Source organism: Sturnira hondurensis, unplaced genomic scaffold (assembly GCF_014824575.4).
Source record: "Sturnira hondurensis isolate 20B ecotype Veracruz unplaced genomic scaffold, ASM1482457v3 Scaffold0006474, whole genome shotgun sequence".
In the NCBI taxonomy this organism is placed as follows: Eukaryota; Metazoa; Chordata; class Mammalia; order Chiroptera; family Phyllostomidae; genus Sturnira; species Sturnira hondurensis.
This window is the reverse complement of record NW_028079105.1, coordinates 443,476-467,801: the sequence shown is the minus strand read 5'-3', so window position 1 is coordinate 467,801 and position 24,326 is coordinate 443,476. Positions and strand designations below refer to the sequence as shown.

The 24,326-nt window shown below is 41.0% G+C and overlaps 1 protein-coding gene across 2 annotated transcripts in view; it reads right to left on the bottom strand.

The window, feature by feature from the left end:
- Positions 1-361: 361 nt before the first annotated feature.
- Positions 362-24,326, bottom strand: part of RIPK2 (receptor interacting serine/threonine kinase 2) — a 54,809-nt gene continuing 30,844 nt past the window's right edge. The window contains exons 7-12 of one of the 2 annotated variants that reach the window (XM_037049324.1): positions 10,934-11,019; positions 8,402-8,491; positions 7,498-7,591; positions 5,560-5,709; positions 4,390-4,766; positions 362-1,921 (exon numbers count right to left, since the gene is read on the bottom strand). In XM_037049324.1, coding sequence (XP_036905219.1) covers positions 4,429-4,766; positions 5,560-5,709; positions 7,498-7,591; positions 8,402-8,491; positions 10,934-11,019 — 758 coding nt within the window. In that variant the 3' untranslated portion in view covers positions 362-1,921; positions 4,390-4,428. Of the gene's footprint in view, positions 1,922-2,483; positions 4,767-5,559; positions 5,710-7,497; positions 7,592-8,401; positions 8,492-10,933; positions 11,020-24,326 lie in introns of those variants that run through there. The other variant, XM_037049325.1, reaches the window with a different exon arrangement.

The following is a 24,326-nucleotide window of genomic DNA, read 5'->3' as shown; positions in this document are numbered from 1 at the left end:
ATTATCATCATTAATATCCTCACACTATCACTCATCTTTGCATCCTAGGAACGAGCATCATCATGTCAGTGCTCAGGGCAAGCAGCAGCCAGGATGATTTCTAGAACATGTCTGTACTTTCCCATAATCATTCCTTCCCCTTTCCTCATGCCAAAGATGCTGTACTTTTCATACGATGCTTATCTGTGAGTAAAGGCCAGAAAATAATTAGGAGTATGTAGTCTCTGCCATGTGTTTGTCTGATGCTTTTAAAAATAACACATTTTAGAGATCTGACCTCCCTGTTTCTGCCATGCTTTTAGCTTTTGTCTCTGTGGTGCTTCTGCATTAGTTTTGTCATTTGTGCACTTGGCTCTTCTGCCTTCTTGTAGAAATTTTCAAACCAAGACAGTTCTATCAATTACAGCTCTGTCTCCTGTTAAATGGATATCTAAGATGATATCTTCTGGTAGCTTATCTGATGGTTCTGAGATCAGAGGTCCTGCGATTTTCAGCAATAGGAGGTTTGATTCCAATATGACATACTGCAGGGGCTCCAGCTTCAGCAGATTCTCCCCAGTGGCACAGTGCCAACAAAGCCATCTTGGTCTGACTCCCTCAGCATCTGTTACCATCAGGAATAGTACATACACACAAACACACATGGAAAAGCAGGTTAGGAGAGTTAAACTGATCACTTGGAATCTACAGACAGAGGACATATAAAAAAAGGAGAGAGAAGGCAAAAACAGCATAGTAAAAGTATTTTAGCTAACAGTGACATCAATTCAACAATGACATGTGATGATAAATGGGCTTTTAGTACATTAGTTATATAGGAGAGATATCCCACTGTGCTGGGGACACCTAACTAGACTGGAGCATTGTGTCAGTGACAGGGGCCATTCTGTACAGGAATACAGATCAATCTTCTTTAAACAGCCACTGAAGGAAAAGGGATTATTTTGAAGCATAAAAAAAGAAGGTACCAGGAACAGGATAGTTACCTGGAAATACATAAAGAGTTGTCATGTGGGCATACATGAGATTTACTGTTTATTCTGTCCCAAGGTTTGGATCCAGGACTAGTGGATACAAACTATAGGAAGTTGATTTCTAAACCAGCCTAGGAAAGATTACCTGACAGAACTGTCTGGGGATGAGGGCACTCTGAATGGGAAGTAGATCCCCATCACCAGCAGAAGTTTTTGCTTAACATGTATAATGTAGAGAAAATTGAGGCATATCCAATGTACAACTGTTCCTTTCAACCTAGAGAGTCATTAATTCTATGACATCAAATTTTAAATGATTAAGAACAAAATTGGTACTAAGAGTAGAGGCAGTTAGAATAATTTTCCAGGAAACAGATTAGAAGAGATATATAAGAGAAATAAAGGAGTTTGTTTTTAAAGGAAATCTTGATTGAGGAAGAAATCATCCCCTGGAGAGAGAGAGAGAGAGAGAGAGAGAGAGAGAGAGAGAGAGAGAGAGAGAGAGAGAGAGAGAGAGAGAGAGAGAGAGAGAGAGAGAATGCAAGAAATGGCTGGGAAACCAGGCTCTGTGAAGGATAGGAGGTGCAATTTTAGAGGAGAAACAAATTTCTGAAACTAATGGAGATGCTTGTGAGCATGGCTAAATGTGAACGTTTACTGATTCTCCTGTTCTCCCAACTGGTCATAAAACTTTTCTGTATAAATTAGGAAACCAAGTATTTCACTGATGGTGAAAGGGTGGGCAGAGGATGATTGATGAAGGAAATGGAAAGCAGCCACACTGCTTAGCACTCCTGCTAGACCCATCTTGTTGGTGGAGCCTTCAGCAGTCAGTCTTCTTGTCTTGTTGTCATCATTCAAGTGTCTGTCCCTCTGAACTTCTTCCTTAAAGAGCTGAGTTGTAGATTCAAGCCTCCTGGCCTGATTATGGTGGTTAAGTGATCTTTCTAAAAAACAAAACATAACCAAACTTGTTTTGGGAATTCAACTTGGATGCAAAATAATGTGAAATATTTTAATCAAACCTCGGTTCTGAGACTGTACATTCTGAAGACAAAGGGCAACAAAACATAAGGAAAACAGATTTGTGAACCTAAAGAGAAATTATTTTATGCACAATTATAGTATTTTTTAAAACAAGAGGTCTGGAACTTTTGCATGCATAATGGCCTGGGGGGTTTGTTACAGGAGCTTTCTGGGCCTCAAACCAGAGCCAGATTCTGAAGGTCTGAGGTGGAGCCACAGGTTTGTTTGCATCTCTAACAAGCTCCATTGCTGCCACACCATGGCAGCAGCTCTGTGGACTGCACTTCTGGTAGCACCATCCTAAAATACAGTGTGAAGAATGCAATCCTCAGTGTTATCTAATACTTCCTAGTTAAGACAGATTAGAGATTATTTGGTCCCTTCCTACAGTGAATGAATTTTAATGTCATTCTCCTAGTATGACTATGATTATTATCACATTCAGGTACTACCTATATAATTTAATACTTCAAGTTGTCTTTATTTGGATACTATAAAATAAAACTTTATTATAAATAGAAAACTAGTACTAATTGTTACATGTAGAAGGTCATTTTCAAACAAAATACAATTTAGAACAATGAAAAAATTCTTGTATTGTTTCTAAGGTTCTGACCCTGAAGTTAGGGAGCTAAAATGTGACAGCAGTAGTAAGAAGGCTTGAGCAGGAATTGAAAAGAACTTCCTTACTACAGGACCCAAATGTCATTTATTACTGTGTCCTCTGTGTGCCACCTAATGTCGCCCACTGAACTACCACCTCTGTACCAGGCCTGCTTGTTTTCTGGACAGTTATACTCAGCACACCCTGCCACACTTTCCCTATACATCACTGTTATTGAACATGGGCTGCAATGAAAGCTGGCTGCTGGGATGGAAACAGTTCTACTAGGGATGAGGGCTGCTTGCAGATCCACCTGGATCTTTAATATTTCACCATAAGTTGCTATTCATGGATGACTATTCTGTCTCCCCATATTAAATTATGGGGAAAAGTAGCTGGTATGCAAGTATCATACGCATATAGACTGGTTGGAAGGCTGAGTTTTTAGATCTAGGAAGAATGGAAAACAAGGCGCAATGTTCACTTTACCAATCAGATTATCACCAAACCAATTTGATTATCATCAAACCAATATCAAGACCTATTAGAAACTGTCAAGATTTAAAATAAATAAAATTTTAGAATATGTAAAGAGAAAGGGGAAACTTCTCAAATTAAATCTTTATCCTAACACTTTAAAAAATAACAGTTATAATAACAGATAACCCAATACTTAATTAGTTTCCATTTTCCATATGTATTTCCACATTTCTCAGAGCCATAGTAAAGTGGCACTACATATTAATGTCAACCTCCAAAATGGAGATTAAAATACATATTTTATAATCTGAATATAATGTTTAATTCCCTCAATGCCATCCAATAATTTCTACTCTTACTCATTTTTTCATACTGTGGGTGTAGTGCTTATTGAAAGTTTGTACTTTCAAATTTGTCCTGTATCATACTTTTTGCTGACATTGCTAATATTATAAACATTTTCAGAAAAGGGCTGTTATTCCTTGTATATTTTTACTTTGGCATAACTCAATCAAGAAAGAACTCACATTATATCTTAAAGAAATAAAAAAAGCTGCTTTGATATTATGCAGTTAAAAAGAATCCACAAGAGCTCTGTGTGGTACAGACATGATGTTACTTAGCACAGAAAGCGGGCTGCAGGATAAAGCTATACTGATAGTATAAGGATAGGCCCTTTTCCAAATGAGCAGGAAGAAGGGGACAGAAGGAAACACACATCACGCTGTTCACTCTGTGTGACTGGCTGAGGTCAGAAATGGAGGTAGAAACACATGTGGAAAGATGAGTATTTTTCTTTGGAAATTTACTTGGAATTGTTTTACCTCTGAAATAACTTTTAAAAGAATTATTCAATAAATAACACTTAAAATGTACTCTGGGGAGTTCAATACACACCCCTTGGGAGAGGATATGAACTTGGATGGCAGAGCTGTGCTCTCTCTGATGTAAGCACAAAGGGCACAACACAAAAGCCAAACTGTATCTCAGATGAGTAATAAATAATCCACAAAGTGAATGTGAAGATGGCTTCCATGAGAAATGCCTGATAACTACAGACATCATTAGGTACAAAAAACATATAATTATTACATTTAAAAATAGCTTCAGTTAACCAGAGATGAAAGTTGAACTATGTAGCAAAATGCAAATTTTCTACTGTATTAATTAAAAAAAATACCATACTGTCATGTAGGAAACTAATATTTTACCTGAAGGAGAAACTTCATTAAAGCTACCAATACTCACATGGGTTTCATAACAACAGTCTGATCAGGGCAACATAAATAAATAAATATAAAATACCTTTTAATAAACTGACTTTTCTTCTTGAAAAAGAGTCACCTATAAGCTTTTATTTTGAAACAAATTTAAAGATGATGATTGAGAAGCTGGCAGTATTTCCGGGTATGGCTGAAGACCCATCTGCTTGTTGTCCTTCAGCTTTTGTACTATAACTTTGGCAAATTCCTCTCCTTGGATGTCAGTGGTGTCCAGTAACTGTCTGACTTTTGCAGTCCTTGTGGGTTTGGTGCTGATGAGTTCATAGTCCTCCTTCATGATCAGATCCCTGGACAGAAGGGCGTCCAGTGACTGGTTAAGGCAGGCTTCGGTCATCTGGCTCACAACATCCTCCCTTTTACTCTGGATCCACTGCTGGGCTATTCCAGGCTGTGACCATTCTGTACAGAGCAGGGGTGACAATTAAAAGGTAAGGTGAGGAGTAAAATGAGCTGAAAAAAGAAATGATAAGGCATAAAATCTAATTTACCATGATTGTGCTAATATGGAAAACTAGTATTTTGGGGGGATGTGGTTAAGTTTTAGGAAACATTCAGATATTTGAGTTATCTCTTCCCATCCCCTCCCACAAAAAAAGTGCTGCCTTTTTATATGCTATAAATTACTGGGGCAACACCATTTTTCAGATTTTTAAAAAATATATAAAAGGCCCTGGCTGGTGTGGCTCAGTGGATTGAGTGCGGGCCTGCGAACCAGAGGATCGCGGTTCGATTCCCAGTCAGGGCACATGCCTGGGTTGCAGGTCGGTTCCCTGCAGGCCAACTCCCAGCAGGGGACTCACGAGGGGCAGCCATACATTGATGTTTCTCTCCCTCTCCTTCCTCTCTAAAGATAAATAAATAAATAAATAAATAAATAAAATCTTTTTATATATATATATATATAAGATATCAACATATTTGTTAAATAAATGGAAATAACTTTGCCTTTAGTAAGATATCAGGTCACATCTCCTCTTAGCATCCCTCCCTAGAGTGATGCTCATGGCATACCATTAAGCCTGTGGTTAAACATCAGCCCTCTTATGTTCTGGGATTGGAAGCACTTTACAACTTAAGAATGTATATGTTTATCATATTAAGGAAATAAAGACAAAACACTGTTATAGCAGATCTACTGAGCATGTAGTTGTGAGGTAAATGGTATCACAAGTACTTCATAGTAGATACTTACCTGAATTTCCCTTGGCTGAGAGTGGATTTATTGCTAAAGAGCACAGGGCAGTCTTGTGATCACAGAATGTAGCTCTCTGAGCTACACACACGTCATCCCAGCTGTGATTTACTGGGGGGTGAAGCAGGGTAGAGAAGTCCTGGGTTTTTCCTGAAAAACAACATCTTCATTGGGGTAGAATATTCCTTAGCTATTCCTGTTAGATCAAGTATCAACATCTGGTCATACAGATGAGAGTACTCAAATATGTGTAATTTTTCATTGCTGTTAAAGCTGGCTCATAAACCTAATTCTACAAATACATATTTTTTAGAAGGTATAAAAAGGTTTGTATTGAATATTTCTACCATACTTCTGTTTGTGCTTGTTGCTCTTACATAAATTTTTTTAAAGATTTTATTTATTTATCTTTAGATTGGAAGGGAAGGAGAGAGGGAGAGAAATACCAATGTATGGTTGCCTCTTGTGCGTCCCCTGCTGGGAACTGGCCTGCAACCCAGGCATGTGCCCTGACTAGGAATCAAACCGCAATCATGTGGTTTCCAGGCCCGCGCTCAATCCACTGAGCTACGCCAGCCTGGGCTGCTCTTACGTAAATTAAAAATCATGGAAATTCACTTCTATACACCATCTCCTCTTTCTTCTTCCATGTCATCTTCCTCCTCCTGCAGTTTAAATGTGTCCTCTAATTCTGTGCATGACATATGTCTCTATACTCTCCTTTGGTAATTCAATTCAGCCTCAGGGCCTCAGCTGTCACCTCTCTTCCCGAGTCTATGTAATTAAATTTTCTGACTTCACAGAACCTCAGTCTCAGGTTTAAACAGCTCACTGGACATCACCCTCATATACACTGCTGAGTACCTCAGATTAAAAAAGAAACATGAAAAATTAAATTATTCATCTTAACTTTAAAATCTATTTCAGTTGTTAACACCAGTATTCTCCCAGTCACAGCTTTATTTCTCTCCATTCCCTTCTACAAGTGAAAAGTTATCAAGTCCTATCAGAGTGTCCATACACCTGGCACACCTTCCTCCTTTCCTGTACTCTGATCAGGGAACCTAGTCTCTCAGCTGTGCTGCAGCAATAGACCAAGAGTATATTCACTGATCTCTCCACCTTGTCTCCTTTTGCTTCCACAATATCCTGCAGACTCTGGCCAGAATGAATCTTCCTAAAACAAAAGATTTCATCATATCATACACTTGCTCAAAAATTTGTACTAGTGGCTCCCTACCCAAGGGAAAGCCCAGACAGTACAGTCTGGTATTGGACACCACCCTACTGACCTTTGCTCCTCTCCTTCATTCCCTCTTCAGATAATCCCAACTACTCACTGTTCTGTGTTTTCTTGCTGCTGAGCCTCTATGCTGTTCCTGTGCCTGGAATGCCCATCCTTTATAACTATAGGTCCAATCTTCAGCCAGAAATAGTTCTTCATGATGACCACATGGTATAGCAGAGTGACATAAAAATATTTATCAAAGACCTGGCTTCGAGTCTTGGATTTGTCAGCTACTAACCATGTGATCCAGAAGTCTTGATTTTAAAAATCTGTAAAATGAGGAAAGTCTCCCTCACAAGGTTGTTGTGAAAGTACTTGTTAAAATGCTACTCTCCCACTGAAACACCACAGTTCTGTTTCCACCTCCCTGTTACCTCATTTTCTATCTCACACTGTGGATACTTAGACACTGCTCCTTTTTTTTACAAGAGACTTTTAAACTTTTTCTATAATGTCTAACATCATGTATTTGATACTTAAGTGTATTTGTTGAACATCCCTAGAACATCTCTACTCTCTGTCCCTTTGTAAAAATGAAATGAACGCAAATGAAACATATGTGTCATTCAACCCATGATGGTTTGCCATGAATATCATCTTGAAAAAAATAGAAAATTTATAAATCATACTGACTAAAAAAATTTACGTACTATATAAAAAATCATTGTCTTGAGGAGCTGACAGGGACCTTGAGGTTCCAGGAGAAGCACTATGTTTATGAAGTTGAGAGGATCCACATGATTCCTAAAGTAAACAGGGGATAAACAATTTAGGTTAATGAAAAGCCATTTTAAAAGTTATACAGCTATAATTTCTAAATAGTTCTTGCATTTGGCTTATTATAAACAAAGAATCTTGAAATCTGTAATTCTGCTTACCTACTGATTTAGAGCAAATGCCCACTCTCAATGTACCAGATTCCTTCCACATGAAGGGGTCCATGGAGAAGTGGGACAGAGCTCGACCTACTTCTAGCTCCATCATGGAGATATTAACTCACCTTCTACAAGGCCTTTCTTGGCTCTCTGGTTCTTTTTCTGTGATCTCTGTACTATCTAAAAATATGCATGTACGGGCTCAGACATCTAATGAGAGAGTGTATGTAAAGGTGATTCAGAGACCATGTAGAGTGCTTTATGGTTCATTTTGAAGCTATTTTCTGAATCTGTAAAGTGAACACACATATTCTTAAATGAAATGACCAATATGAAGTAAGCCTGCACAAATGCGCTTGAAGAAATCTTTCTTTGTGGATAGGCATGCAAATGGCATTTTTCTTTTATTAATCACCATAAGAGGAAAGGGCAGGCAGGCATAACTGTAGAGGCAGAACTGTAGTCAGTGGAGCACCACAGTCAGTGCCAAACGAGGCAGAACCGTGCTCTGCGGGGACAACTCAAAGAAGAAGCACTGCAGTTCCAGTGGGGACTTCCAGGGCTACCTGACAGATCCTATGGCCTCCCAGGCTAGCTTCTTGAATATGAAAGAAGGAGTTAGAGTAAGTGACTTTGCATATTCTTTTCACAGTTTGAGTTTATAAACAATTTTTTTTACCTCTTGTGGACTATGATTTAGAGAGATGTTCAGTGATGACTCTGTTTTCTTCTTGTCACATAAGTGAACAGTACTCGAAGCACTCTGCAACTGGAGTGAATATATATATGGACTTTAATTGGAGGTGATTAAGAAATTATATTAGTAAAACTCTCAAACAAAGCAACTCATGCTAAATGGTGATCTGTTTTCAGAAATTTCTTTATGAAAAATCTTATTAAATTTGTATTCTACTTTTGGCCCTGCTGTTTGCTAGCTGTGTATGGTGCTTTGTCACTCACTTCCATGTAGCTCGTTATCTCACCTATACAATGGAGACTGTATTCTTGCCCTACCAGTTTTACAGAACTAATATAAGGATTTTTTAAATTAAAAATAACTATAACTACTCTAAGTGAAAACAATACAGCAAGTTAAAAATAATAATGAAAGTAATGCTATTGTTAAATGATATTCAGGTATTTGAAAATATATATTAAATACTTTAATTACTTTATTTAAAAACTAAAACTTTCTTTTTTAAGTTTTTACTTATTTATTTTTTTAGAGAGGGGAAGGGGAAGGGAGAGAAACATCAACTCTGTGTGGTTGCCTTTTGCATGCCCCCTAATAGGGAGCTGGCCTGCAATCCAGGCATATGTCCTGACTGGGAATTGAACCCACAACCCTTTGGTTCACAGTCCAGCACTCAATTCAATGAGCCACACCAGCTGGGGCTAAAAAGTAAAAATTTCTTTTAAAACTAACAGTTTTAAATATAGATTCAAATGTGAAAATTGTTGGGGACAAAAAGGAACTAGACTGGTTCTCTTCTATTTTAAAACCAAGAAAACAGACTCTTCTATCAACCTCTGCTTAGAAGAGAAAGTTATAAAGAAAGAAAAGGGAACTGAAAAATAAAGCAAAAAGAAATGTTATCAGAAGTTTTAATCTACTAAGTAGAAAAATTGGAATGTTCTGGAAAAGACTGTATCTACTCAGAAGTAGGAAGTCAGTGGAAATTTATCAAAATAATTAACATAGTTCGTCTTTAGTTACTTAAAAAACTCAGGCACTAACTAGTACTATCACTGTCAATTTTTAGTTCAGTTAAGGGTAGTTTGTTTCTTTTATGTGTGTCCTTCTAAACCAAAGGTTATATCAATCCACCAGGCAACTTGCAAGGGGCCAACAGCAATGTCACTTAGTGCTAAGTAAACAATTCAAGAGTTTGGATCATAACTAATGATTTTTATTGTCATATTCCAAATACAATATAATGAAACCCAGTAAGTGCTAAACTATGCTCCATCCCTAAAGGACTATAGTTGCTTTTAAAACATCTTTTGATAATGTTAATAAAACCCTGCAGTATTAGGTCTGTTCAGTTCTTCGGACTGGCAAGAGCCAGCATAAGTGAATAAGGCACCTGTTTTAGATCCATATCAACTGCTACTTTGGTCTATGCAACATCAAGTGAGGACAACTAAAAAAGAAACAATTTAAAAATACACATTTTGGCCTCAATTTTTAGTAAAAATCCTATAGCTTGACTTAAGTCTCAGAAAAGCCTGAGAACACTGGACAAAGAGAAGTGCAAGAACCCCGACATCTATTACTCTGGATATATATAAAACTTTAGGGAAATAAATGTAGATTTAAAAAAACCTCTAGCTGATTTAGGGAATTCATTGTAGACACTGGCACTTATTACATATTACATTTAAATTTAATATATAGGAGTTTGGAAATATCTTTGAAATTTGGAGGTGGCCAATTTGAATGAAATGGAGGACCTCTTAGGTGACCTAGAAGAATAATATTTATAGTCTCTAGTAAACTCTCCCACCCTGTAGAGAACCTATCCGCGTGGTATGGCGAATTTAGCTCAGCCACTGATTCAGAAAACCAGCAGGGAGCAAGTGGGCACACAGGAGCCAAGCTCACCGATTGGTTTTCCTGTGGGAAATGGGGCCTGCATTGTACCTAGGCTGTTCTGAGGCTTGCTTTTTGCTAAAACTCCCTCACCCTGAATTGAGGCAGGAAATGTTTACTGCATATCTTTAAAGTAACTTCCTAAAATCTGTGCCAAATCTCCCAAGGATGGAGTGTAACCAGTTCAACCACTTTTTCCTTTGCATTTGCAACTATTCTTTTTCTCTGAAGTAATTAGCAACTTCCTCTCCTTTGTTATCTGTGAAAGGTAATCACCTAAAGTGAACCTGTGCATAGTAAATGAGGACCATCCTCAATGTAATGTACCCAGAAAAGCAATAAAAGCCTGTCCGGGCAGGGGTCACAGCGCTCTCTCACTCAGAGAGTGGCTATGCTGTCCCTTTTTCTCCACAGGACTTCTGTAGTCCGTGTGAGTTTGTTTGTCGCAGCAACAGCACATGGACCGTGCTGGCGGGTCTGCATCACCACCCCAATACTGTAGCCCATACCTGTGAAAAGTATACAGGTAAGAACTATAAACTAAACTAAAATTTTTCATGACTAGTATGTAATTGTTTAAAGTCTGATTTCCAGAACTTCATTTAGCAATGCATTTACCTTTGTTTTCTTTAGTTGTATAACAGCTTCAAGAAAACTTATCTCTTCAAATGTTCTGAGAACTGGTTCAAGTTCTATTAAGCATTCTAAAGAAGAAAAAACAATCCGAGTTCAGACTGCATAGAAGCATTAAGTTGAATAGTATAAATACTAGTATTTAATTGATAAGACCTTAAGTCAGTTTTTCTCCAAACTGATGACAATCAACTGTCTTAACAGCCTTTATTATACACCTAGAGACATCATATCTACATTGTACAGAAAAATAAACTCAAAGTGGATTAAAGACTTAAATGTGAGACCTGAGATCACAAAACACCTAGAAGAAAACAGGCAATAAACTCTTTGGTATCAGTTTCAGTGATATTTTCTTAGTGTGTCTCCTCAAACAAGGGCAACAAAAGCAAAAGTAAACAGGTGGGAAAACAACAAACTAAAAAGCGTCAACACAGCAAAGAAAACCATCAACAAAACAAAAAGACAACCTACTGAATGGGGAAAGATATTTGTAAATGATACATCCAATAAAGGGTTTATATCCCAAAAATATAAGGAACTCACACAACTAACACCACAAACAAACAGACAACCCAATTGAAAAAAAAAAAAACAAAAACAAAAAAACGGGCAGAATGCAGAATGGCTGAACACTTTTCCAAAGAGTATATACAGAACAAACGTTGCCTGGGGACTACGACTCCCGCCTTGCTGCACAGGCTCCCAGCAGCGCAGTCCTCCCCTAGCAGCTTTACAGGCAGCGTGTATAAGACTTAGTGCCGAGGGAAGGCCAAAAGGGACTTCCGGCCAATGGAGGCGTAGGTGGAAGCAGTGTGCCCCCTCCCACAACTAAATTTAAAGACAGTGAAGTTTTAGTAATAAAAACGCAGCCATAACAGTGAAAATTGAACTGTATGGAAGTCCGACGACAACAAACCACTCAGCCAGACCGGTAAGAGGGGCGGCGGAGTCAGCAGCGGAGTGGGGTCGGGCTGGAAAGATCGTTCGGTCCCACTGAACCAGGAGCGGAGGCGGAGGTGGTTGGTGGATTCCAGGCATGGGGTGGAGACAGGCGGACCCAGTGAGGGCACAGGGTGGCTGGCTGACAGCGGTCACACATTCGAGTGCAGATAAACCAAGCAAAGGAGCAAACAGTGAGGCAGACTGCTCAGGCTAGAGGCCCAGCGATGGGAATTAGAGCCTGAAAGCACGAACTGGAAAAATTTCCTTGGGGTCGAGGGGCTGGGAGAGGCTCCCAGGCTCACAGAGAGTTTGTTGGAGAGACCCACAGGGTCCTGGACAGTACATGGACACACACACCTGGGAACCAGCACCAGAGGGGCCCAATTTGCTTGTGGGAAGCCGTAGAGGGGACAGAAATCTGAGCGAGAGCAGAATGGAGCAAAGGGCCATTTTTTCCCCTCTCTGACCCCACCCCCAAATACAGCCAGACTCATAACCCAGCAACTGAGTTGCCCCGAACTGGTGAACACCTAAGGCTCCACCCCTCATTCATAACAGGTGCGAACAGACCAAACATTATGACTCAAGAACAGCTTAAAGCCCCAGAGCCTATAACTCTAAGTGACCAAAAAATAGCCAACCTTTCAGATGCACAGTTAAAAACACTGGTGATCAGGATGCTCACAGAATTGGTTGATTTTAGTCACAAATTAGAGGAACATATGAAGGCTAAACTAATTGAAATGAAGGGAAATGCACAGGAAACCAATAGTAATGGAAAGGAAACTGGGACTCAAATCAATCGAGTGGAACAGAAGGAAGAAAAAAATGTCCAAACAGAAAAGAATGGAGAAACAAGAATTCAAAAAAATGAGGAGAGGCTTAGGAACCTCCGGGACATCTTTAAACATTGCAACATCTGAATTATAGGGGTCCCAGAAGGGGAAGAGGAACAGTCACGAGTGGAAAACTTATTTGAACAAATAATAAAGGAGAACTTCCCCAATATGGCAAAGGAAACAGACTTCCAGGAAGTCCAGGAAGCTCAGAGAGTCCCAAAGAAGGTGGACCAAAGGAGGAACACACCAAGGCACATCATAATTACATTGGCCAAAATGAAAATGAAGGAGAGAATCCTAGAAGCAGCAAGAGATAAGGGGACAGTCACCTACAAAGGAGTTCCCATCAGACTGTCAGCGGATTTCTCAAAAGAGAACTTACAGGCAAGAAGGGGCTGGAAAGAAGTATTCCAAGTCATGAAATCCAAAGACCAAAATTGCTCTATCCAGCAAAGTTTTCATTTAGAATGAAGGGCAGATAAAGCACTTCTCAGATAAGGTCAAATTCAAGGAGTCCATCATCACCAAGCCCTTACTATATGAAATGTTAAAGGGACTTATCTAAGAAAAAGAAGATGAAAAATATGAACAGTGAAAGGACAGCAAACTCACAGTTATCAACAACCACACCTAAAACAAAAGCAAACCAAGAGGATAGCTAGATCAGGAGTGGAACCATAGAAATGGAGATCACATGGAGGGTTAGCAACAGGGGAGTGGGAGGAGGAGAAGGGGGTGAAGGTACAGAGAATAAGTAGAATAGATGGTAGGTAGAAAATAGGGGGAGGGCAGGAATACTATGGGAAGTAGAGAATCTAAGGTACTTGTGACACATGGACATGAACCAAAGGGCGTGAATGGCGTGGGAGAGGTGTGCAGGGTGGAGGGGAGCGAAGAAGGGGAATGGGACAACTGTAATGGCATAATCAATAAAATATATTTTAAAAAGAGTATATACAGATGGCCAGTAGACATGAAAAGATGCTAGACATCAGTAATAATAAGATGCAAATTAAAACTACAATGAGGTATTACCTCACACTACCAGAATGGCTACCATCAGTAAATCAACAAATAACAAGTGCTGGGAAGTATGTGGAGAAAAGGAAATGTAGTGTCACAGTGGTGGGAATGCAGATTGGTACAGCCATGGTGGAAAATAATATGAAGTTTCCCCCCAAAGTTAAAAATGGAACTGCCTTATGGTCCAGCTATTCTATTTCTAAAACTGTATGTAAAGAAAACAAAAACACTAATTTGAAAAGATATGTGCACACCTATAGTCAGAGCAGCATTATATACAATGGCTAAGATATGGAAGCAACCTAAGTGTCCATCAGTAGATGAATGGATAAAGATGTGGTACACATACTATGGAATATTATTCAACCACATAAAAAATGAAATCCTGCCATTAGAGATAACATGGATGGGTACAGAGTGTATTATGCTAAGTGAAATAAGTAAGACAGAGAAAAGACAAATACCATATGACTTAATTTACTTGTGGAATCTAAAAACAAAACAAAATACAACACTTCTGGCCAAGATGGAGGTGTAGGTAGATACACTGTGCTTCCTTGTAGAACCAAAAGGATAACAATAATTTATAGATTTATTTATTTCTAATGTATTTTATTGATTAGCCATTACAGTTGTCCCATTCCCCCCCTTCATTCCCCTCCACCCTGCACACCCCTCCCCCCACTCCCCCCTTTAGTTCATGTCCATGTGTCATAACTTCTTTAGCTTCTACATTTCCCACTCTACTCTGGCCCTCCCCCTATTTTCTTCCCAACATCTATGCTACTTATTTTCTGTACCTTCTCCTTCCCTCTCCTCCGCCTATTCCCCTGTTGCTAATCTTCTGTGTGATCTCCATTTCTGTGGCTCCATTTCTGTTTTAGGAATCTGCTTAGCTTGCTTTTGTTTTAGGTGTGGTTGTTAATAACTGAGAGTTTTCTCTCCTTTCACTGTTCATATTTTTTATCTTCTTTTTCTTAGATAAGTCCCTTTAAAATTTCATATAATAAGGGCTTGGTGATGATGGACTCCTTGATTTTAACTTTATCTGAGAAGTACTTTATCTGCCCTTCCATTCTAAATGAAAGCTTTGCTGGATAGAGCAGTCTTGGATGTAGGTCCTTCCAGTTCATGACTTGGAATAGTCATTTCTTTCCAGCCCCTTCTTGCCTGTAAGATCTCTTTTGAGAAATCAGCTGACAGTCTAATGGGAACTCCTTTGTAGGTGAGTGTCCCCTTATCTCTTGCTGCTTGTAGGATTCTCTCCATTTTAATCTTGGCTAATGTAATTATGGTGTGCCTTGGTGTGTTTATTTTTGGGTCCACCTTCTTTGGGACTCTCTGAGCTTCCTGGACTTCCTGGAAGTCTATTTTCTTCACCAGATTGGGGAAGTTCTTTATTATTTGTTCAAATAAGTTTTCCAGTTATTGCTCTTCCTCTTCCCCTTTTGGTACCCCTATAATTCGGATGTTGGAATGTTTAAAGATGTCCCGGAGGTTCCNCTTTCCAGCCCCTTCTTGCCTGTAAGATCTCTTTTGAGAAATCAGCTGACAGTCTGATGGGAACTCCTTTGTAGGTGAGTGTCCCCTTATCTTTTGCTGCTTGTAGGATTCTCTCCATTTTAATCTTGGCTAATGTAATTATGGTGTGCCTTGGTGTGTTTATTTTTGGGTCCACCTTCTTTGGGACTCTCTGGGCTTCCTGGACTTCCTGGAAGTCTATTTTCTTCACCAGATTGGGGAAGTTCTTTATTATTTGTTCAAATAAGTTTTCCAGTTATTGCTCTTCCTCTTCCCCTTTTGGTACCCCTATAATTCGGATGTTGGAATGTTTAAAGATGTCCCGGAGGTTCGTAAGCCTCTCCTTATTTTTCTGAATTCTTATTTCTTCATTCTTTTCTGTTTGGTTGTTTCTTTCTTCCTTCTGGTGCACTCCATTGATTTGAGTCCCAGTTTTCTTTCCATAACTATTGCATTCCTGTGCATTTTCCTTCATTTCAGTTAGTGTAGCGTTCATTTTTCATCTAATTTGCAACCAAAATCAACCAGTTCTGTGAGCATCCTGATCACCAGTGCTTTTAACTGTGTACCTGATAGGTTGGCTATCTGTTGGTCGCTGAGATGTATTGAGTCTGGGGTTTTGAGCCATTTTTATTTGGTCTGGTTGTGCCCATTACATAGTGAGGGGCAGAGACTTAGGTGTTCACCAGGGTGGGGAGACCGCAGTCCCTGGGTTGTGAGGCTGTATATGGGGGCACGGTAGAGAGGGAACAATGGCGCTTGCTCTGCTCTCTGTCAGATTTCAGTTCCTTCTGCCAATTCCCACAAGTGAATTGGGCTCTTCTGGTGCTGGTTCCTGGGTTGGTGGGCTTGTGTACATTCTAGGACCCTGTGGGTCTCTCCAGCAAACTCTCCTGTGAGGCAAGGAGTGTCTACCCGTACCTCAACCTTGGCAAGTTTTTTCAATTGGTGCTTTTAGGCTTTATTTCCCATTGCTGGGGTCTTGGGTTGCATGGTTTGTCTCACTGCCCATTTTTTGCCTGGTTTATCTGTGCATAAATGTGTGTCTGTTGTTGGTCAACCATCTTGTGTGCCTTATTGGGTTTGCTGGTTTCCTCCCTGCACCCGGGTTGCCAACCACCCCCTTTTCCTGCCGGGACTTCTCTCTGCCACCGGCTGCTGACTCCGCCCCTCTTACTGATATGGATGAATGGTTTGTCATTTTAGTACTTGGGTACAATTCAATTTTCTGTCTGTTCTGGTTGTGCTTTTGTTTCTAAATCTTTGTTGTTCTTAAATTTGGTTGTGTGAGGAGGTACAGTATTTCCAGTTACACCTCCATCTTGGCTGGAAGTCTAGACAACAATAATTTAAAAAAAAAACAACCAAATATCTTGACTTCTGGTCAAGATGGAGGCAAAGGTCAATACACTGTGCCTCCTCACACAATGAAAAGAAGGACAACAACAAATTTAAAAACAAAAAATTAATGAGAACCGACAGAAAAACTGAACTATATGGAAGTTCAGCAACCAAGTACTTGAAGAAGAAACATTCATCCAGAGGGGCAGAGATGGAAAGCTGGGGTGAAAAGAACTTGCAGCAAGGTGGCCACTGGAGGACCTGGGCACACAAGGCAGCAGCTGGTGGAATAGGCGAGGGAAGGTGGATGGCAAAGTGGGCGGTCCCACTTTTGAGTGCACATAAATTGGAAGGAACAACTGGGGAGTGAGACAGACCATACAACACAGAATTCCAGCAAGGGGAAATAAAGCTTCAAAACCTGACTGAAAAAACCCGAGGGTTGAGGGGGTGGGAGAAACACCCAGCCTCACAGGAGAGTTTGTTGGAAAGAACCACAGGGTCCTAGAACATACACAAAACCACCCACCCAGGAATCAGCACCAGAAGGGCCCACTTTGTTTGTGGGTAGCAGCAGGAATGACTTAAAAGCCCTGGCTAAGAGCAGAATAAGTAGCATTGTTCCCTCTTGGACCCTTCTCACACATACATCATCATGTATGTTCATGTATGACCCATGAACTATAATAGCAAATCAAGTTAATATATTTAAAAAAATAAAAACTAAAAACAGAAACAGACCCAAAGACACAGAGGACTAACTGGTGGTTATGAAAGGGGAGGGGAGTAGGGGGATGGGGAAAAAAGATAGACATATGGATCAATGGGATAGAAACAGAATAGAGTCTAAAATTAAACCCTTACATTTATGGTCAATTGCTTTTTTGGACAAAATTACAAAGGCAATTTAATGGGGAAAGTATAGACATTTCAAGAAATGGTCCTAGGACAGTTGGATAGACACAGGGAAACAGATACATTTAGAATCTTACCCTCATACCATATGTAGAATTAACCTGAAACGGAGCATGCAGGTAAATGTAAATATGGGAGAAAATCTACATGACCTTGTTAGGCAAATAATTCTTATATATGACATAAAAAAACAGGATCTATAAGAAACCTGATCACTGAACTTCAAAATATTGAAAACTTTTACACTTCAAAAGACACTATTAAGAAAAATGAGACTTCCAGCCAAGATGGTGGCTAGGTAGACACACTGTGCCTCCTCACACAACCAAAAGGACAATTCAAAAACAAAAAATAACCAGAACTGACAGAAGATCAAACTCTATGGAAGTCTGACAACCAAAGAGTTAAAGAAGGCACATTGACCCAGACTGGTAGGAGGGGCAGAGATGTGCAGCCAGGTGGAGAGGACTTGAGGCAAGGCGGAGGCTGGAGGACCAGGGCAGGCGAGGCAGTGGCTGTTGGACCCAGTGAGGTGGTGGATTGTGGAGTGGATCAGGCAAGGCTGCAGCTGGTGGACCTGGCCAGGATGTGGCTGGTGGACTGGGCAGTCCCACATTTGAGAGCCAATAAACTTGGAGGAAAAATTGGGGAGTAAAATAGACTGAGCAACCCAAGGCTCCAGCATGGGGAAATAAAGCCTCAAACCACTGATTGAAAACACCTGTGGGGGTTGAGGTAGCAGCAGGAGAAACTCCCAGCCTCACAGGAGAGTTTGTTGGAAAGACCCACAGGGTCCTATAACTTACACAAGCCCGCCCACCCAGGAATCAGCACCAGAAGGGCCCACTTTGCTTGTGGGTAGTGGGGGAAGGGACTTAAATCTGGCAGAGAGTTGAGCAAGTGCCAGTGTTCCCTCTCTAACCCCTTCCCCACTACAGTGTCAGAATGCAGCAACGTGGATTACCCAGCCCTGGTGAACACCTAAGACTTCACCACTTACTACATAACAGGCATGCTGAGACCAAAAAAAGAAAAAAGAAAAAAGAAAAATAAAAATAAAAGAAAAATGGCCCAAATGAAAGAACAGATTAACTCCAAAAAAATACAACTAAGGACAAAGACTTAGCTAACCTATCAGATGCACAGTTCAAAACACTGGTAATCAGGATGCTCACAGAATTGTTGAATTTGGTTACAAATTAGGTGAAAAAATGAAGGCTATGCTAAGTGAAATGAAGAAAAATGTACATGGAACCAATAGTGATGGGAAGGAAACTGGGACTCAAATCAATGGAGTGGACCAGAAGGAAGAAACAACCAAACAGAAAAAAATGAAGAAACAAGAATTCAGAAAAACGAGGAGAGGCTTAGGAACCTCCAGGATATGTTTAAATGTTCCAACATCTAAATTATAGGGGTACCAAAAGGAGAAGAGGAAGAGCAAGAAATTGAAAACTTATTTGAAAACATAATGAAGAACTGCCCAAATCTGGTGAAGGAAATAGACTTCCAGGAAGTCCAGGAAGCTCAGAGTCCCAAGAAGTTGGACCCAAGGTGGAACAAACTAAGGCCCACACCAAGGCACATCATAATGACATTACCCAAGATTAAAAATAAGGAGAGAATCTTAGGAGCAGCAAGAGAAAAGGAGATTTTACCTAGAAAGGAGTTCCCATCAGTGTCAGCCGATTTCTCAAAAAAGATCTCACAGGCAAGAAGGGGCTGGAAAGAAGTATTCAAAGTCATGAAAGGCAAGGCCCTACATCCAAGACTGCTCTATCCAGCAAAACTTTTATTTAGAATGGAAGGGCAGATAAAGTGCTTCTCAGATAAGGTCAAGTTAAAGGAGTTCATCATCACCAAGCCTGTATTATATGAAATGTTAAAGGGATTTATCTAAGAAAAAGAAGATAAAAACATGTACAGTAAAATGACACAAACTCACAATTATTAAGAACCACACCTAAAACAAAAACAAAAGCAAAGTAAGCAAACAACTGTAACAGGAACAGAACCACAGAAATGGAGATCACATGGAGGGTTAGCAACAGGGGAGTTGGAGGGGGAAAGAGGGGGAAAAGGTACAGAGAATAAGTAGCATAGATGGTAGGTAGAAAATAGACAGGGGGAGGGTAAGAATACTACTATAGGAAATGTAGAAGCCAAAGAACTTATATGTATTACCCATGGACATGAACTAAATGGGGGGAATGTGGGTGGCAGGGGGTGTGCAGGGTGGAGGGAAGTGAAGGGGGGGAAATGGGACAACTGTAATAGCATAGTCAATAAATATATTAAAAATAATATATTGAAAAATGAAAAGACTAGTCACAGACTGAGAGAACATTTTAGTATATCACATATCTGCTAAAGGACTTATATCTAGAATACACAAGAACTCTGGACAACTTATTAAGACAAAGAACCCAATTTAAAAATCGGCAAACAATTAGATTTCACTAAAGGAGATAAATAGATAAAAAGCACATGAAAGTATGTTTAATATCATCAGTCATTAGGACCTACAAACTAAAACTACAATGAGATATCTGTCAGGATTGGCGGGGTAGGACAAAAATGGCGGCTGAACTACAACCTGGAAAAGACAGCTGACCTCAAACCAGGGAGCTGAAACAGCGGGCTTTGCCAAAAGGGATATCCGCATAGCAGCCTGAGCCCAAGGAGAACCACCAATGATGTATTGCCACTTTGTTCAAAGGGGACCAATCCTCAGCTCCCACAAAGAGAGCCAACCAAAATAAAACCCTGCCACATTCCTTGCTTGGGCGCAACTTCTTTGGTCCCACTTTGTGGACTGGAGAACCTCATCTGGGTGCGCAAACCCCAATAAAGCTCTATTGCCTAACTTTGTGGTTGATTGACATTTCTTCCTTGGCAGAGCCTAAGAAAACCTTTCATTTGTTGCCAAAACCCGGGAGGAGTTGTTGTCTGCTAGAGACCACTCCTCTCCCTACTCCCCGAGGAGGCCTCGTGGCCACCCCACCAGTCTGGACTAAGAACCATGGTTAAGTGCCGTTGCCCTTAAGTTTCTGGTTCCCAAACGCTGATTCCAGGCCCCTGTCTACTGGGAGAGACTGCTCTAACACCAAAACCACAGCACTGCGTTGGGGTGACCCTTTCAGGAGAGGCTGCTCTCCCACTGGTGAGAGGTTCTGGGCACTGGAGCAGATGTCCCTGGACCCAGACCTCCATTTTTACCAGACTGGATCAGCAGATTGGGTTGAGGGATGCCGATTCCCATTTGCTGATCCTTGTGGGACCAGGAATGGGCGGGGGGCAGGAGTCCAAGCCAGATCCTAAGTCACCTCTAGGATGACTTCTGAAAAATTTGCCAGCAATTGACCCTGGCCTCAAGTGAAAACGGCTGAATTTTCTATCCACTATGGCCTGGCCACATTATGTCAGCTCGATAATCGTGAAACCTGGCCTCCTGAAGGCACTTTCGATTTCGTTACCCTTACTGACCTAGATAATTTTTGCAGATGGACTGGCAAATGGTCTGAGGTCCCCTACATTCAGAGCTTTTGGGCCTTGTGCTCCCACCTGGATCTGCTCCACAGCCCAAGTTCTCCTCACCCAAAGGAATCCTGAACCTGTCCGGCTTCCTAAGCCTACTGCCCCAGAACCTCCCTCCCCCTTTTCTGATTCCCCTGAAGATCTTGCTTCCCCTCCTTCTCCTCCTCCTTATCAGCTCCTGCCAACGGCTACTCCAGCCCTGACCCTCCCCTCTCAACCGGATTCTCCCCCTCCCTCTGAAGACCTTTCTTCTCCAGTCAGCTCGCATACTTGCTCCCGCCTGAATCTAGAGTCCCTTGACTCCCGTATTTGCCCCCTCTGGGAAGTGGTGGGAGAAGAAGGTGTTGTTTGGGTCCATGTCCCTTTTTCACTAAGTGACCTCTGTTCAATTGAAAAACACCTAGGCGTGTTCTCCACTAACCCTACCAATTTTATCAGGGAATTCCAGTACCTAGCCCAGGCTTATGACCTCACATGGCATGACCTGCATATCATTTTAACTTCCACCATGACCCCGGATGAGCGCGATCGCATCCAGACTACAGCTAGGGCTCATGCAGACCAAACCCATGCCACCAATCCCCTCATGCCAGTAGGGGCTGAAGCCGTGCCAGAGGCGGAACCAGACGGACTACCAGGTAGGACAGGCAGGTCGGAGGTGCTGCGACCAAATGGCCAAGTGCCTGATAGCAGATATGCATCAATTTGCCCAGAAAGTAGTCAATTATGATAAGCTCAGAGAGGTCACCCAAGGCCCTGGAGAAAATCAGGCGCTGTTTCTCAATAGATTAACTGAGGCAATGGTGCTCCATACCTGCCTTGACACAGCTTCTAATGCTGGACCACTGTCTTAGCTACTCACTTTATCTCCCAGTCAGCCCCAGATATTAGAAGGAAACCGAAAAAGGCCGAGGATGGTCCTCAAACCCCCATCCAAGATCTGATAAATATGGCATTTAAGGTTTTCAATAACTGGGAAGCAGAGGCTGAGGCTGCCCATCAGGCTCGCCTACAGCAAAAGGTAGCCCTGCAAACCCAAGCCATGCCAGCGGCCCTGTGGCCAGCAGCAAACAGCGGCACGGGGGCAAAGCCTAAGTCTGGGCCAAAAAATATCCCACTGGGGCCTGTTTCAAGTATGCCAAAGAAGGCCACTGGGACCACCAGCGTCCTCAACCTTGGCCACCAAGGAAGCCTTGCCCCAAGTGCCGACAGCTTGGCCACTGGAGGGATGCCTGTCTCCTTAGAGGTTCGTCCCTTGTGCCTCCATGTGGAGGACAAGCAGATAACCACCAATGATGTATTGCCGCTTTGTTCAAAGGGGACCAATCCCCAGCTCCCACAAAGAGAGCCAACCAAAATAAAACCCCGCCACATTCCCTACTTGGGCCCAACTTCTTTGGTCTCACTTTGTGGACTGGAGAAGCTCGTCCAGGTGTGCACACCCCAATAAAGCTCTATACTGCCTAACTTTGTGGTTGATTGGCATTTCTTCCTTGGCGGAGCCTAAGAAAACCTTTCAATATCTATTGTTCCATAGTCACCAAAATATAAGAGGGGGACAATAATCCCTGGAATTTATTTATAAAAAATTGTGTATTCATACATGTTTAAAGTTCAGTTACCCTCAAAGTACTCTCCATTTGATGCAATACACCTATCAAGACTTTTTTCCACTGATCAAAACAGTTTTTGAACTCCTTGATTTTGATGCCTTTTAGTGCTCTCACTATTTTTTTGTTTTACCTCTTCCACATTGGGAAAATATTTCCCTGTGAGCACTTTTTTTTATCAAGGGAAACAAAAAATAGTTGCTCAGGGTGAGATTGGGTGAATAGGGAGGGTGGGGCAGCGTGGTCATGCAAATTTTGGTGAAAAATAGGTGAATAATCAGCACAGTGTGGCAGGTGTGCTCATAAATCACCCATCATGAAATGGGCAAATGCATCTTGAAAAAATATTTGCTGAATCCAAATGCAGCCTCTCACAACAATGCCATCTGGTCCACTGATACAGATGGGTTCCTAGAACACTCACTTAGCAAGGAAGCCTGTACTACAAAGGGTCTGCCCTCCAGAAGATAATTCTGGTTTTTGGGGGTCCCCCTTCATAGCTATAGTTAAAAAGACAGGCAGTAGCAAGTATTGACAGTGGTGCAGAGAAACTGAAAACTGCATCCACTGGTGGTGGAAATGCACATGATGCAGGCATTATGGAAAACCATTTGGCAGTTTTTTTTAAAAAGGAAGATACTTTACCATACAACTGAGTAATTCTACTCACAGGTAGTTACCTAAGAGAAATGAAACATGTTCACACAAAGACTGGCATATGAATAGTCATAGCAGCATTATTTATAATAGCCAACAAGTAGAAACAATCATAATTACTACTATTAATACAACAAAAAAATGAACTTTTTGCTCAAGGGAGGGGCTGGTGCTCCAGGTATCAAAACAAGTGCACGGATACATAGGTGGTAAATAAAGTCACAGTCTGGACTGCAACACCTGGGAAGAGTATAGACAGCAAGCAGTCAAGAACCCATAATAGAGTTCTGTTGTTTTCAGGCAGTTAGAAATTGAGCAGAGGAAGCTAAAACATTGAGTAAGAGACAATAGTAGTCCATTGTGTCTTGGAAGCCACCAATGGGAAATTTTAAGGAGAGTTTCACTTTGGAGGTGACAGTGGTCTCTTGTGCCTTGGGAGCCACCAGATGGAATGTTTTAAGTTTTACTTCGGAGACATAAAGATGTCAAGGTGATCATCTAAGATAGCAACTCTGAAGCCTTTAGGACTCAGGGCTTGTCAAAATTATTTAGTAACCCGAAGAGCTTTTGTAGATGTGGGTCATATTTACTGATATTTGGTATATTAGAAATTTAAATGGAGAAATTTAAAGCAAGAGTATATCAAAACATTGCATTATCCAGTATAGCAATGATACCATCATGCCTCATTTAGCATCTGGAAAAAATCCATTATAGGCTCTTGGGAGGATGAAAGTAAAAAAGGAATATTAGTTCTAGTATTTATTAGTTAAAAATTGTTTTGGTTTTGTGAACCCCTATAAGAATCTCAAGAACTGCCCTCCGCCCCACCTCTGGAGTCCCACACCACAGCTTAAGAACAGCTGGTATGTGAGAATGGAGCAGTAAATATATTTAAGAAGCAGTGTTTAAGGGTCCAGTTTGGGCCATTGATTTAAAAAGAAACCAGGAAGTTCCACTGTGGTCAAGATGGAGTAACAGGGGCAAATT